Source organism: Bufo gargarizans, chromosome 2 (assembly GCF_014858855.1).
Source record: "Bufo gargarizans isolate SCDJY-AF-19 chromosome 2, ASM1485885v1, whole genome shotgun sequence".
NCBI classification, from domain to species: domain Eukaryota; kingdom Metazoa; phylum Chordata; class Amphibia; order Anura; family Bufonidae; genus Bufo; species Bufo gargarizans.
In genome coordinates, this window is record NC_058081.1 from 661,964,247 (window position 1) to 661,980,403 (window position 16,157).

General features: G+C 41.9%; 1 protein-coding gene across 1 annotated transcript in view; it reads right to left on the reverse strand.

Annotated features, from left to right (window-relative positions):
* Nucleotides 1-15,681, reverse strand: part of C2H11orf53 (chromosome 2 C11orf53 homolog) — a 107,551-nt gene extending 91,870 nt beyond the window's left edge. The window contains exon 1 of the mRNA XM_044278442.1: nt 15,605-15,681. Coding sequence (XP_044134377.1) covers nt 15,605-15,614 — 10 coding nt within the window. The 5' untranslated portion in view covers nt 15,615-15,681. The remainder of the gene's footprint in view (nt 1-15,604) is intronic.
* Between the last annotated feature and the right edge of the window lie 476 nt (nt 15,682-16,157).

The window sequence follows — 16,157 nt, forward strand, 5'->3', positions numbered from 1 at the left end:
GAGAGGGGAGTGGGGAGATGTGGACAAATTCTGCCCACAGAAGTCTGTGGAGAAGGGAGAGGGGAGGAGGTGGGAGGAAGTGCAGAGAAATGCATACACATGCTGACTATAAAAGTCTATGGAGAGGAAAGAGGAGGAGAAAGGAAGTGCAAAATGATGGAGACACATGCTGCCTATAGAATACTATACAGAGGGGAGAAGGAGGAGGAAGGAAGTGCAGAGAGACACAGACACATGCTACCCATTGAGATCTATGAATATGGGGTGAGGAGGAAGGAAGTGCAGAGAGAGACAGACACACTCTGGCCATGGAAGTCTATAGAGGGGGGAGGGAGGAGGAGGAAGGAGAAAGTTCAAGGAGAAACACATACAAGCTGCTCATAATCGCCTATGGGAGAGGAATGAGCAGCAGAGGAAGAACAAGCCATTTTTCTCCTATAATATTTATTACAATGTTTCCGATATTCACCTATACTATTGATTTATGCAAACCTTGTTGAAAGTACAATGACCTTTTAAATATGACATTCCTCATGGATGTCTTCAGGTTTCTGTTCATCTCTTCATCACTATGTCCAAACTGGAAGTGAAGACATCCTTTTCACTTAGGGACATCACTGCTGAGGCGAAGAATGAATGCAGTGGCCACAAATGGGACATCATCGCTTCCAGTTTGCCAGGGATTGGATGGAAGCCTTGGCACTGGAATGGTGCATAATTTTTTCCTTTATTTTAAACATTTTCCTGGATATCACAAAATGTTTTGAGACTTGGACAACCCCTTTAATACATGGTAATTTAACATGATTGCATCTTCACAGGTGACAGGTTGTACATAGTAACTTAACTACCCCCAGACGAAGGCACGTTGAAACCCACATCGAGGTAGGCGCCATCCTGGTTGGAGCATCAGTTATTGGTAATATACAGTATGTAAAATTATTATTTACAAATGTTAACATTTTCTGTGCTGGGTTTATGTGAGATTAGGACATCTTTGTTTCTCTGCTCCACCGCTGTGTTGGTTACTGTTACATATAGTACATCACCACTTCTTGGGGAAATTACTCTCCTTGTTACAAGCTACACTCTTTTATGTAATGTCTTATGCTGTTATAAATTGGGATTCACTAGTTTAGCATTACTTTTTATCTATCATCTGTGCTAATGTATATCAATGATGCCATCTTTTCCTGCAAGCTCATCAGCAGGTAAGGTAGCGAGGTATGCGGGATATACATGTGTATATATAAATTGTTATACCGCAATTCAGCCATATCTTGGATTATGCGACATAGGGGTCACTCTTGATTGGATTACATTTATTTAACCCTTATCTCCTAATCCATAACCGGCTTGAATTTTCTTGGATTTACTAACCAGTTATTGAGCTGATAAGTGAAACCACGTTCATCAGAATCAGTGGCTTTCTTTCATGATTTTATTAAGAATTTATTAAGAATCAAAAAGAGTAAAAATAAATGAACTTAATTGTATATAATATTACCTTAAGTACTCTGGTGTTGGGTATTCCATGATCAATCTTTTCCCCTGATGAGCCTCACAATAACCAGGCGAAACGCGTAGGGAAGGTATTGAACATCTTTACTATTCTATATTTCTACTAATTTGATATTCACTAGGATATTCACTGTCACTAATTTTTGGGTACTTATATTGTTCTATTTATTATTTTTTGTACTTTAGTATAGGTCTTCAATCAGGGTAATCAACATTTGATCATCCTCCCCCGCTAGGGTCCTTTCAGGGTCACTAGGAGGCACGAGAAACGGGATCGCCCTTATCAGGGCGGCTATTCTGTATCCAGGTAGGAATCTCTACATCAGGGCCAGAGTCAGGGACATCCATCCCTATAGGCCCCACTAACCTACTCCAACCCTTACACGACAGCCTCAGAAGGGTTCTACTACCAGACCTAGATTTTGATTTTCTTTTCTTATTTATCATTATTTCATTTTTTTGTAGTTATAAGGGTGTATTGACTTTTATATAATAATATTAAAGGTTATATTTTAGAATGGTGGTATTTCTGTGAATTTGTTGTGATACAACCTCATTCTACTATAGAATCCCCTGAACAGGATTATGTTCAAACTGTGAATAATATTTAAAACAGCAGAAATCCAGTAACTATTATTGAACCCACTTAGCTTCTGAGCGGGCACCATGTTTAAAACCTTGGATTTCCGCCATACATGTATGGTGATTGTTCTTTACATAAGTAAAAAAAAAAAACTATATAAACATATATCACCGATAATGAATAAGATCACATGACTCACTCCCAGAAAGATTAAAAACAAAGAAATGGATATACAATATACATTATTATAAAGAATAATTATATACTAGAAAATCTACAATTTCTGGGGAAATTGTGCGAAGTGTTTTTTCCTCCACCAGTAGTCTACAACTGGAGTGGGCGGAGTAACTGGGTGGAGTGGCTTGAGTAACTGTGGAAAGGTTGGACTGGGCAGAGTAACTTTATGGAGTGGGCAGAGTAATTGTGTGATTGTGTGGAGTGTTTGGAGTGAGTAAAGATAGTAAACATTAAACTAACCAATTGGTTGATCAAATTTAAAAAGTGCACATGGCAAGCTTGATAGAGTGAGAAATGCATTTCAACTTTTATTTATTTATATAGCACATTTATTTGCAATGTTGTTGCCCAAAGTGCTTCACAGTTACATTAAAACATACATTTATAAAAACATTAGCAGCCAATTTGTGTAGGTGGGCTTGAAAATGAGGGAGTGCTGGCAGTTTAGAAATCATGTCCCGATTTTTCAGCTCACACTCTAGCTTTTGTCACTCTGCTGGCTGCTCACACCTGGGTTCCTATGGCAACTCACTCTACAGCAAGGGCAGAGAAGAGTGGTTAAAAACAAACTGCTCCAACTTGCTCACTTCACTGGCGGTTGCCATCTTCAAACGCTTGTAGTTTAAAAATTATAAATCCTCCAGCGAAGAGCTTTATATTGTGAGAATCACAAGACCCAGACCTACATTGCATAGTATGTCTCTGAAATATTAAAAATGAAGGCACAGTCACAGTTTAGAAATTGCCCTTCAAATTTGAGGTGGCTAGAGTGGAGTTTCAATGAATGTCAATGGCCGTAGACATTTTTAGTGGCAGCAGGGATAGCTGAACGTTTTGATATAAGATTGTGTAGGTGGGCTTGAAAATGAGGGAGTGGTGGCAGTTTAGAAATCATGTCCTGATTTTTCAGCTCACACTCTAGCTTTTGCCAGCTCCCACTCTAGTTTTGAACATTCCGCCATTCATTCCTATGGGACCAATTTTCGCCACAAAAACGCAGATATTTTGTGAACTATTCGGCAAAACGTTCCACAAAGTAATAGCACACCAATCAGGCACTATCCGCACGTTTCGATATATTACCGTCTATGTAGTGTAAAAACCGTGGGAGGAGTTAGGGTGGTCAATTTGGCTATAATAATAAGAATATACAGGTGAGATAACAGTAAGTTGTCTTGCCATGCAAGAACACTTAATAATTTAGCCACATAAACATCATTGGGGTCATTTATCAAACTGGTATAAAGTAAGACTGGCTTGGGTAACCATAGCAACCAATCAGATTCCACCTTTTATTTTTAACAGCTCCTTTGGAAAATAAAAGGTGGGATCTGATTGGTTGCTATGGGCAGCTAAGCCAGTTCTTCTTTACACCAGTATGATAAATGACCCCATATATGCCTAAATATACAGAGAAACATTTCATAATGTAAAACCAGTGGTGCACCTTCAGTGGAGGCAAACCATGCAACTTCTACAGGGTTTCCGGTTTTAGCACTCTGAGATCCTATGGTCAGCACAGCATCTCCACGGCTAGATTTCTTGCGAATGACGCGGCCATCCCATTAATTTCTATGGGATCAACAGTGCTCAGCGATCCTGGCCACAACATGTGCCGCACAACTAGTTTTGCCGCATAGCTCTAGCCTAATAGGCGATCTTTTGATCGCTTCTATAATACATTTCTATTGCTAATGCTGTACAAATGTATTTGACTGTTAGTGCTATACTAACAGACACCAGTAGGCTGCACCAGAGAGACATAGCTTTCTAGGAATATACTGCTGAGATGCCTGGGCCTTCACTAGCTCCAGGCCTGCTATGCATAGACATCAGCACCTAATAATTTCATTTATGTACTGCTGATGAAGGATGTCATCCTTGCAGGAGTGCCAATACAGGCTATTAAAGCAGGATCCTGGCTCTCATGTGCAAGCTGCTGCATGGGAGATCCATGCAGCGCTTATTTCTGACCTCCATAGAAAGCCTGTAGTCTAGCAATAAAGCCCATTAATGACCACCCTAGAATCCAATATCAGCATTTATTAAAAGGTTATACTGTGATAGGGTTGACCATGCTGATAAAGATCAAACTTTTATTATGAATATCCATAGCACCATTGCTGAGAAAAACACATTTTTATTTATAGATTAATGTCCGAACTGGAGCATCGAGGAGCTGGCCAAAGTTCTTGGAGCACTAGTTTGTTACACCCCTTTACCTTCAGTCCCTTCCCTTTTCTCCTGAGTTGACAGAGATACAACGATCAAGGACCAAGACCGGGAGATAAACACAGATGACAACTCTCTGCACTTGGAGAGCAGCAGGAGAACACATAGCAAGCCCTGAGACCTCTCATCTGTGCCTGTGCTGTATCTCCCAATCTTGACGCTTGAGCAGGAGATATAGCAGGACACAGATGACAGGTCTCAGTGCCTGGGGAGCAGCAGGAGAACACAGAACAAGCGCTGAGACTTGGAGAGCAGGCACTGGCGCAAGAAAACATGGCTATGCCCAATGTCTAGTGTCAATCCAGGGGAAAGGGTGAGGGACTGAAGGTAAAGGAGTGTAACAAATTGGTGCTCCGAGGGCTTTGGCTAGCCCTTTGGTGCTCCAGTTAGGTAATTAGCACATAAATACAAATACGTTTTTCTCAGCAATTAGGTCAATTCATAATAAAAGCATTGTTTTTATCAGTGTGATCAACCGTACCAGGCTGTATGCCAGGTTTAATAGGGTTGATCATGCTGAAAGGGGCACTTTGAACTTCATAAGACCATCTGAAGTGTGTAAATATTTTTGGCTTGAATGTACAGAATTTGTTTCCTACCATTCCCTGCTTGTTCACTGTCTGTTAAAGTTCTTTTTAGTGAATTATATTTGGAAATGTGTAGCCTTAACACGAACAATAATCTGTTGAAGAAAAAAAAACTCCCAGTGCAGGAAAACTTTGCAATATAGGAGATCAGCTAAGGGTACTTTCACACTTGTGGCAGAGGATTCTGGAAGGAAGTTCGTTCGCCAGAACTGACTGCCGGATCTGGAAATCCAGATGCAAACTGATGCGGATCCGTCTGACAAATGCATTAAAATACCGAATCCGTCTCTCCAGTGTCATCCGTAAAAACGAATTTGGTATTAATTATTTTTTTCATTCTTAAAGGTCTGCGCATGCGCAGACCGGAAAGCCGGATCCGTTTTGCCGGAACACTTAATGCCGGATCCAGCACTAATACACTTTAATGTAAATGAATGACGATCCGGCGTTTCGGCAAGTGATCAGTATTTTTGGCCGGAGAGAAAACTGCAGCATGCTGCGGTATTTTCTCCGGCCAAAAAACGTAAGAGGGACTGAACTGATGCATCCTGAGCGGATTGCTCTCCATTCAGAACACATTAGGATAAAACTGATCAGTTTTTTCCGGTATTGAGCTCCTGTGACGGAACTCAATACCGGAAAACAAAAACTCTAGTGTGAAAGTACCCTAAACAGAAAATGAGCTGTCTGCAGATTCCAATACAAAATAGCAGAATTGCGAATGCAGCACTGGACTATAGTACTGTACATGATTTAAGAATATGCACAATACGTATGTCTTCCATATCCGTTCCATTTTTGCAGGACCATCTATTGTAAATTTTATGCCCAGCCCAATTTTTTCTATGTAATTACTGTATACTGTATATGCCATATGGAAAAACAGGACGGAATAACGAAACGGAACCAGAAACAATACTGAAAAAAAAAAACACGAAGAGACGGACCTGGGAAAAAACGGCCTGCAGAACACTAAAAAAAAACGATCATGTGCCGGAGGCCCTATGTAGTTTGCCCTGGCATGCTGGATATCAGCTTCTGAGACAAATCTTGACTGCTGACAACTCATTCTTTGCCTAATCAGTGCTTGGAGTTTATGACAATTTCTGTGTTTTTGGTTGTCCTCCCGCTTTTTGAGGACTGACCACAGGTTCTAAATGAGATCTGGGGAGTTTTCTGGCCATGGACCAAAAATGTTAATGCTTTATTCACCGAACGACTTGGTTATCACTTTTGCAGTCCAATCCTTGTATTTTCTGCAGAATGTCAATGTGACCTTGATATTTTTCTTGGAGAGAAGTGGCTTCTTTGCTGCCCTCTTTGACACCAGACCATCCTCCAAAAGCCTTCACCTCACTGTGCTTGCAGATGCATTCAGACCTGCCTGCTGCCATTCCTGAGCAAGCTCTGGTGAACCAATCCTGTAGCTGAATCCTCTTTAGGAAATGTTCCTGGCACTTGCTTGATTTTCTTGGGCGTCTGGAAGCCTTGTTCGAAGCAATTCAACTTATCTCCTTGAAGTTCTTGATGATCCAATAAATGAATGATTCAGGTGCAATCTTACAAGCAGCGTTGTCCTTGCTTGTGAAGCCCTTTTGATGCAAAACAATGATGGCTACACCTGTTTCCTTGGAGGTAACTATGGTTAACATAAGACGACAATGATTTCAAGCACCACCCCCCTTTATAAGCAACTAGTCTGCTCATCTAATTCAATCAGCATGACAGCATGACAGTCATATCAGCTGCCTTGTCCTCCTTAACACTTTCTCCTGAGCTAATGAGAAAATCACTGAAAATTATGTCAGTAGGTCATTTTAACGCAGGACTAAAATGCAATATAAATGGAAATTTTGTGATTAAGTTCATTTTCATGGTAAGGAATGACTTTACAAATACTTGCAATTTATCTGATCCCTTTTCATATCGCTCTTGAGTTAATGCAAATTGCATCCATAAAAACGGAGGCAGCAAACTTTGTAAAAAAAATAAAAAAAATTGTGTCAGTTTCAAAACTTTTGGCCATGATTATAATTGGTAAAGGTGAAAAAAGACACAGGTCCCTCAAGTCCAACTTTTAAAAATATTGTTGAGTGTAAAATACACAAGAGGATTCTCCGGCACTGCTCCAACTCTTCTATACTTTATGTGGAACAACTTTCCATCAACTATGAGAGTACAATTAGTATGTAGACAATGATGTTTTTTGTCTTGGCTTTATATAGGCCTGATTCTTCTATCAAGTGATATCTGCAGTATTTGAGGTTTGTTGTACAGTTCCAGCCATAGTGGTCCCATACAAGACTAGCCAAAGCGGTTACACACAGTGCTAGCCATTGTAGTCCCATACTGTGCCAGGCAGAGCAGTCCCATACAATGCCATGGTACTATAATGGCTTGCAATAGTGGTCTCATGCAGTACCAGTCATAGTGGCCCCATACAATGCCAGCCATAGTGGTCCCATACAGGGCTAGCCATAGCAGTCCCTTACAGTGCCAGCCATGGCAGTGCCATTCAGTGTCAGCTATAGCAGTCCCATACAGTGCCACCCATAGTTATCTCATACAGTTCCATCCATAGTACTCCCATGCAATGCTATGATCCTATATAGGGCTGGTAATAGTGGTCCCATACAGTGCTAGCCATAGTGGTCCCATACAGTGGCAGCTACAGTGGCACCATACAGTGCCAGCCATAGTGGTTCTATATAGTGCTACCTATAGTGGTCCCATACAATGCCAGTCATAAAGATCTCATACAGTGCCAGCCGTAGCGGTCCCATACAGGGGTAACCATACTGGCCCCATACAGGGGTAGACATAGTGGTCCCATAAAGTGCTAGCCACACTGCCTCAACCCAGTGTCATCACAAGTTAGCACTGCTACAGAGTTAGCCACAGTTTATCAATAAATGTCACCACAATACCACCCAATGCCAGCAACAGATTACCAGTCCCTATGTAGTGCTGCTAATCTCTGTGTAACCATATACCGTTATACAGTTACTATTTACATAAGCATTCGTAAAACCCCGGAGTGGTATTACCACTCCTACACCCAGCTACTATCTTTAATGGTCTAACATAAATGTCATCTGTGTATTTATGTCCAGGTACTCTACACTGTGCATTCCTATTCTTGTTAGGCAACTATTTATTACGTGTAAGGTGCCTGATTCACCAGCAGGTGGCAGCGTATATGGCAGAGTTATAGTTAGTCAGAATGGAACTTACCATTCCATTCTCCCCCTTCTGGGCAGAAGTTGGCCAGTCCTGCTTCCTGCTGGAAGGGTGGGACAGAAGTTTCCAGTTAGTTCTAGTTCTAAGCTAGACAGGATAGGAGCAAGGTGGGGCACGCTCAGGCATGAACAAAGATGTCTGGAAGCCATAGGGGCCAGAGGAATAGTTCTTCGGCACCATAAGAAAAGTCAGCAAGAGGAAGAGTTCTTCGGCTGAAGATAAGTTTTACTGAGTGTCAGCAGGGTAATAACAGTTGACGACAGCCCATCCAAGGATACCAAAACAGATGTACAGTACAGAAACCAGACTTAAGCAGAGTTTAGTGCAGCACAGAGAAAGAAAACACAGTTATTTAAGCAAGGCTGTCAGTACAGCAGAGAAAGAAAGAAGAGTTGAGTATGCCTGCCAGTTTATGCTAAAGCCTGCTGAAACCAAGACAAAGCCTGCAAATCGTTTGGATGAACATTTATTCAAGTAAAGCTGCCATTGAATTTCACCAAAAGGTCTGGAATCAAGTTATTTTTCCTTCATCCCTCAATTATTCCCCCTTTTATTTTGCTTGGGAGCCAAAGCCTGGGGTCCAGCAGTATCTAGGTAGGAGCACCGTGACACATAAAGAAACATTTAGGCCGCACTACATCAAGCGGCATCCCTACTGCACCTTGGACGCGATAGAGGCCATGGGGGACGCACGTTGCACATTCATGGTAGATTTTGAGTTATAGGATGTTAAATGACACTGAAGAATGAAGCAGGCTCCTGTTCAGTGATATTACGTTCAAGGATGTGGTGGCGACAACGTCTCATTCATTGTCATCTACAATGGTGCTGACACAAATAATATAAAACATAGAATAAGTGATCGCATGGGTTGAGCTATGTAGTTAACAGGCAAACCAATGTAAATGACAAAAAACTGCCTATATTTTTAGAATTATTCATATTTAATTTGTATTTAATTAGTTTTGGAAATATTTGCATTTAATATTTCAAAATTATGCTTTTTCCCCCTGGTACTTACAATTCAGCACTATTCAAAGGAAAAAAAAAAGCAAAAAACCTTTTCTAACTCTTGATAACTCCTTTAGGGTACCTGCACACGTTGCGGGTTATGAGCGGTTTTTCTATGTGGATTTTGTTAGGAAAAGATACAGCATAGTACTGTACTAGCAAAAATTTTTACATTGTTGTGATTTTTGTGTGTGCAGATTTCACCCTTTTCAGTGGAAGAGTGAGATCTGCGGCAAAACCACACCAAATCTGCATAAAACTGATAAATACTGCAGAATAGTGGGTTTTGCTCTGTTATTCCTCTTGAATATTTATAACTGGGCATCACCATTTCTCTTGTCAAAGGGGTAGGTTCCTACAAAGTTTCCCTCTATCAAAATGGACTGGATAATGTTAGACTATGCAGCGACACCCTCACCCCAACATTTAATGCCCAGTTGTCAACGTATTCATCATTTTTTAGAAGGAATAACAGAAATAGTACAAAATAGAGTTAAAAGAGAATATGCTCCAGAAGTGTTAATTCATGGGGATTACAGGTATTTGCTAAAACAGACATGTCAGGAAAGTTGATGTGTCCTCATTAAGTTATATAATGTCAATGACACAAAATATTTTGGATACATAAATTAATTTCTAAAAAAACAAAAGCTTACATACAGCAAGCCATAGGGCGACTGACTACCCTACCAAAGCTTAAACCTGTCCATATACCGACACTAAGCCTCTCAAAAGTCTTGAGCGAAACAAGCTTTGGATCATAGATCTGAAGTCGATTTGTTCAAACACTTCGTTTTAATGCTGTATGGAGACCTCTCTCTGTACAGCATTAAAATGTATTGCCTACGTGGAGGCAAAGTTCATTTCACCCGATATCCTACAAGACTTCGGTGAATGGATTTGGTACTCATTTCTACATCTTTAAAAACATTTAAAATGTTAGTAATCCAAGGTCGGGTTTGGTACTCAGGTAGCAGCCAGTACCAAACCCGACTTCGGATTCCGAATTTAAAATGTTTTTAAAGATGTAGAAATAAATACCAAATTCATTCACCGAAGTCTTGCGCGACTTCGGCCGAAACGGATTTTGTCTCCCCTGAGGACTTACATTTTAATGCTGTAAGGAGACAGGTCTTTGGACAGCATTAAAACAAAGTCTTACAAAGAATCAACTTTGGATCTATGATCTAAAGTTCAATTCACTCTACCTACCTCTCAATAGTAGATATAGATAAGAATTTTGAATTCTTATTATACACTCATTGACAAAAAAAAAAAAAACGACGAGTAACACATCCATATGGAAATGTTGGATTGCTGTAAAACTCAGCGTGCAGTTATGTCTTGGACAGATATGTAAGTTATTACAGATGTTGTCCGATTAGACACTGGGCCTCACCGCAAGAGCTGGGCCTCACCGCAAGAGGGTGTAAAAGTGCTTAGCCTGCTGCCCTATAAAAAGAATCTCAGAGGCTACTTTTGGGTATTGTACTGTACTTCTTGACTGCTAGACATGTCTCTACAATGCACGCAAAGACATTAGGCCCAGTTGACAGACTTTGAGAGGGGGCAAATAATTGGACTGAGAGAAGCAGCATGGTCGTTTTGGTGAATTGTCCACCATCTAGGCCATTCTGACCTAGTTGTTAGGAGGGGTTGGGAACAGTGGTTACATAAGGGCATACACATAGCCAAAAGACAGACCACCACTAGAGAGGATCATTTGATCCACTGGGATTATTTCCAGGCACTTGTTAGAAGGACTTTTGTGTCATGGATCCATACTTGTCCTGCCATTGCCAGCCAGTCACCATCTCTTTTCTCTGCAGTGGTGTTGTGAAGGAGAAACCCAGACTGCTATGGACTGGAACCATATCTACTTTAGTAATGAATTCAAGTCCTGTTTTGGATCCCACGACGATCGGTTTTGAGTATGGAGGCCTCATGGTGAGCACTTCTATCCAGCTGTGGAGCAACACACTGCCCCAACTGCTAGTGTCATGATCTGGGGCCATCACATACGACAGTTGGTCACCCCTAGTAGTGATATAAGGGACGCTAACAGTTCAGTGATATGTGCAGTATATACTGCGACAACATGTGCTCCTGTAATGACAGCAGTGGCGTAGCGTGCATTGCTGGCTCCCAGGGCAAGCCAAGTATTGTGCCCCCTAACCTGCAGACACATTCCCTTTTATTGCTCCAGCTATGTATGGTGTGGGATCAGCAGCTCCTCTACATAAATGTATTGCACTCCGCTGACGTACTATTGCATCAGAAGTCACAAAGGAATTCCATTCCCGATTCTGATTTAGGGAATACCCTAAATGGCCCACTCTGGAGGCATGGAGCCTGGCAGGCTATTCCGGCGGGTGAACAGCCTGTCGGATCCGTGCTGCCACCAGTGAACATGTGCCCCTGGACTACCGCTCCGGCCCGATTGACTATAATGGGGGCGGGCCCCAGTTCCGGCGGCAGCACGGCGGAGTAAGGCTGCATTCACACGTCCGTGTGTGTTTTGCGGATCCACGGATCCGTAAAACACGGACATCGGCTATGTGCGTTCCGCATTTTGCGGACCGCACATTGCCGGCATTCTCATAGAAAATGCCTTTTCTTGTCCGCAATTGCGGACAAGAATAGGACATGTTCTATAATTTTCAGGATCATAATTGCGGACCCGGAAGTACGGATCCGCAATTCCGGATCCGGGCAGCACATCGTGCTGCCCCATAGAAATGAATGGCTCCACAATTCCGTTCCGCAAAAAGCGGAACAAAATTGCGGACGTGTGAATGGACCCTAAAACTACGACATGTGGGGGTCCTACCACTGGGACCTTAACCAATCATGAGAATAGGAACCTCAAACTTCGTGACAGAGCGTCTGGTTGGGCATGCACGCAGCTGCTCCATTCATTTCTATGGGAGATAACCACAGCACAGGTTCCCTAATTGGCTAACAAAGGTATGGCTATGATGTACATAGTGCACTATATCAAATTGTTCTTCTTCCATACGCCACATTAATATGGACCCGAAATAAATATTTTTGTATGCGTCGGTCAATATTCCTTAAACCTTCCAGACTGTGTTCTTAAAACTATAGAATGCATAGTCGTAATGCTACCTGTTCATATTTATATATAGCATTACCATTGTGTTCATATAAATAGTGTCACAGAAAGGAAGAATGCCGTACTGCGGCAATAAGAAAGTGCTACACATTAGTGCTCATAGGAATTCACATACAGGGCCCCCAGGGATAGCATCCGCCACACAGAGCCCGCCAGACAGAGTGGCAGCAATATAATAGTTAGCTGAGTCCTATAGTCCAAGCTATGCTTCATGCTAAGGAACAGTGCCAGCCGTTGAGTGCTTACCAGGGATATTGGCAGCCATTCAGTGCCCCAAAGTCTAGTGCCTACTAAACAGTGCTCCTGGGGATGATGCTAGCCACACAGTGCCCAGTTACTTGTCTCTTCTACTTCCAGTACCTTATTGAAAATGCAATGCTGGACCAACTTGGCCTGCTGTTAGCTGCTTTTGCTCTGTGCGGCCTGGTTCAGGCCTCGACATGACAGCAGCAGCACAGTCTAAAACAGAGCCAACTGCGCATGGTCTGATGGTTCGCGTGTGCGCTCTGATGACTGATGAGTGCACGCACACCCGGCACTCTCATTGGGCAAAGCCTGGTGTACAGCAGCTGCTGCCCTGATCTAGCTTCCATACTGTGCATTGCCTGTGACAGAGCGAATGCTACTAACTCTCACAGAATGAGAGTGAATGGCATTGTATGTAACAGCTGGGTGCCCCCTTGCAGTTTAGCCCCCGGGGTAACCACCCCCTGCCCCCACCCCCAACATAACACCACTGCATGGCAGGGCATCCAACTGGCATTTTTCAGCAGGATAATGCTCACCCACACACTGCAATGGTTTCCCAGAAATGTCTCCAACAGGTTACAACACTTCCTTGGGCTGACCAGCTGCCAGATTTGTCGCCAATCGAGCATTCATGGGACCAGCTGTGAGGCCAACTTCAGCAGCCTTCGAGTGTGCAAGATCTACAGGCCAGTCTGCAACATCTGTGGGCGAATGTGCCGCAGGACACCATACATGTATATCTCTATGCCCAACCATATCTCATCTTGTATCCAGACTAGAGGCGCCCAACAGGGTCCTAGTGCCTCCGTTCAATTGTACAGTTTTCCCCAAAAACTTCTCCTTTCGCTTTAATATTGTAATCACTTACATACTGTATATCATCATTATGTTCACATACAAAGTTTCATCCCATTCCAACAACTCTTTCTTTCTATATTATTTTTTTTGTCAGTCAGCGTATTTATTAGGGTTGAGTGAATCAAAGTTCCCAAAGTGGACTTCGATCCAAATTTCTGGGAAAATTTTATTCGCTGCGAAGCTCATGCTTCGCTGTAACAAATCGATTTTCCCTGAAATTTGGATGGAAGTCCACTTTGTGAACTTCGATGCACTTAACCCTAGTTAAAAATAAGAGCCTGCTGCTGCCACCTTGATTGAAGATCCCACACGAAAAAAAAAACGTGCGCGGTGACGTCATCATGGGCCGCATGAGGTTTTGGAACTTCAATCAAGATGACATTGGCGGCTCTTCGAGATAAAATGGATGAGGGAAGTATGATTTGATTAATTTTTTGATTGCAGAATTACATTTTAAAGTCAGATGCTGAGATCAATGGTGAACGTGGCATCTGAGGGGTACAATCGCTGTTCCCTGTCATTGCACTTTTGCACTTTGTGACTTGTGATTCATCACAAAGCAAATTTTTTTGTAAAATTCCATGAAGCAGCCGAATCGCTCAACACTAGTATTAATATTCAGGGGGTCTACATTACAAATATACCTCATACTCTGGGGTGGATTAACGGGGGCAATCACCTCCCCATTCACTGTGTCAATTGTTTTAATCATTCATTATTGAATTTATCAAATAAACAGCGACTGTTATTTTTTGCCTTCCTGCCTCCCAGGCTCCTCATCAGCACCGTAGATCTGACAAATCTCATGTACACTTTGCTTTTTCTTTCTTAATTTGACCTGTTAAATCTGCATCATGTCAATTGTTAGTGAGATTCTGTACCTTCTTTATGGGCTCATGCACACGAGCGTATTTTCTTTTCACTACAGTTCAATTTTTTTTGCAGCCCATATACAGAACTATTTATTTCAATGGGTTCGGAAAAAAAAAAACGGAGATGACTCCGTTTCCGTATATGTCCGCAAGTCTGTTCCGCAAAAAATAGAATATGTCTTTTTCTTGTCCGTTTTGTGGACAAGGATAGGCATTGTTACAACATGGAGGATCCGCCCCAAAAAAAAAACAGATGACATCTGTGTGACATTCATGTTTATTTTTTGGGCGGATCCTCCGTGTTTTGCGGACCACAAAATACATACTTTTGTGTGCATGAACCCTTAGAGTGGTTTTCCCCATATAATGCAACAGGGTATTTTCATAGAAAAAAAAGACACAAAAATCCACACTAAAAACTGCATTAAAAATTGCAAAAGTAGTGCGGATTTATGTGCATTCTTTTTGTGTGGTTTTGGTCCAGTTTTCTTGCAGATGTTCTGCACCGTGTAGTAAGCAATAAAAAAAACATACTTCATGGTTTACCAAAAAAGTGGTGTGCCTAAAAGTATAGTAGATTACCAGCCTCTGAATTCTCTATATACTTTCTAAAGGGACTGGGCTGGGGAAAGGTAGAATCTGACCAGCTCTAAGGTAATGCTGTCATTCGCTGTCAGTCAGATCCGACATGCCCTGCAGTTACAGGTGTTGCCAGAGTTTTGCTCTAAGGGCTTGCAGACAAGCATAGGACATTTTTACAAAAGTTAAAAAAGTTCCCTGTTTTGCAGATCCGTGAATTGCAGACTGTAATACACTTACGGCCGCGTGCATGAGCCCTAACCCACACATGTTTGTTGTGTACAATAAATACTGCGTTCCAACAAATCATACCACAGTATTACCCACTGACTTGACAGGTATACATTTGATAATAATAATCCCCGCTATAGAAATAATGATTGATTTCTTAAAGAACCGCAATACCCAGGCATCTATTCAATGCGTGGAGGCATCTCAGTGTAGACACATGCTTCATACTCTGTGTAATAATCATTTACTGCAGGCATCGCATACTAACCTGCCTCCATTTTTGCAACCAGCTACTAGTCCTGCTGCCACAGTGCGGAGTCAGCCGTCAGCATGAGTCCTCTCAACAGCCCAGAAGAGAACTAAATGTGGATATAATGTGATGATCACATTGCTAAGTACAAAGGTGGAGAGAAAGAGACATTTTCTTCACTTGTAGGGAGTCCAAAATGACTTTTCCCCTTATTTGTTTACATGCAAATCCTCTTTTGCTTGTATGTCTCCATGATTTGCATTGTCAGAGTAGACTGGGATCCGGAGCTACCATGTATATGTGCCTTAACAAGCCATGCATTACACACGGGATAATAGTTTATCTGTGTCATTGTGCTTTATTTATCAACTGTATTTTTAAGAATTTTTATTTTTCCTCCAGACTAACCTTAGTTATTATGACACTTCTATTAGTCTCAGGGTACGGCCACGCGGTCAGATTTCCAGATGCAGTTTTGGAAGCCAAAATCAGGAGACGATCATAAAAGGAGAGAATGTATAAAGGACGGATACGGCCTCTCTCTTTTTAATTCACTCCTGGTTTTGGTTTC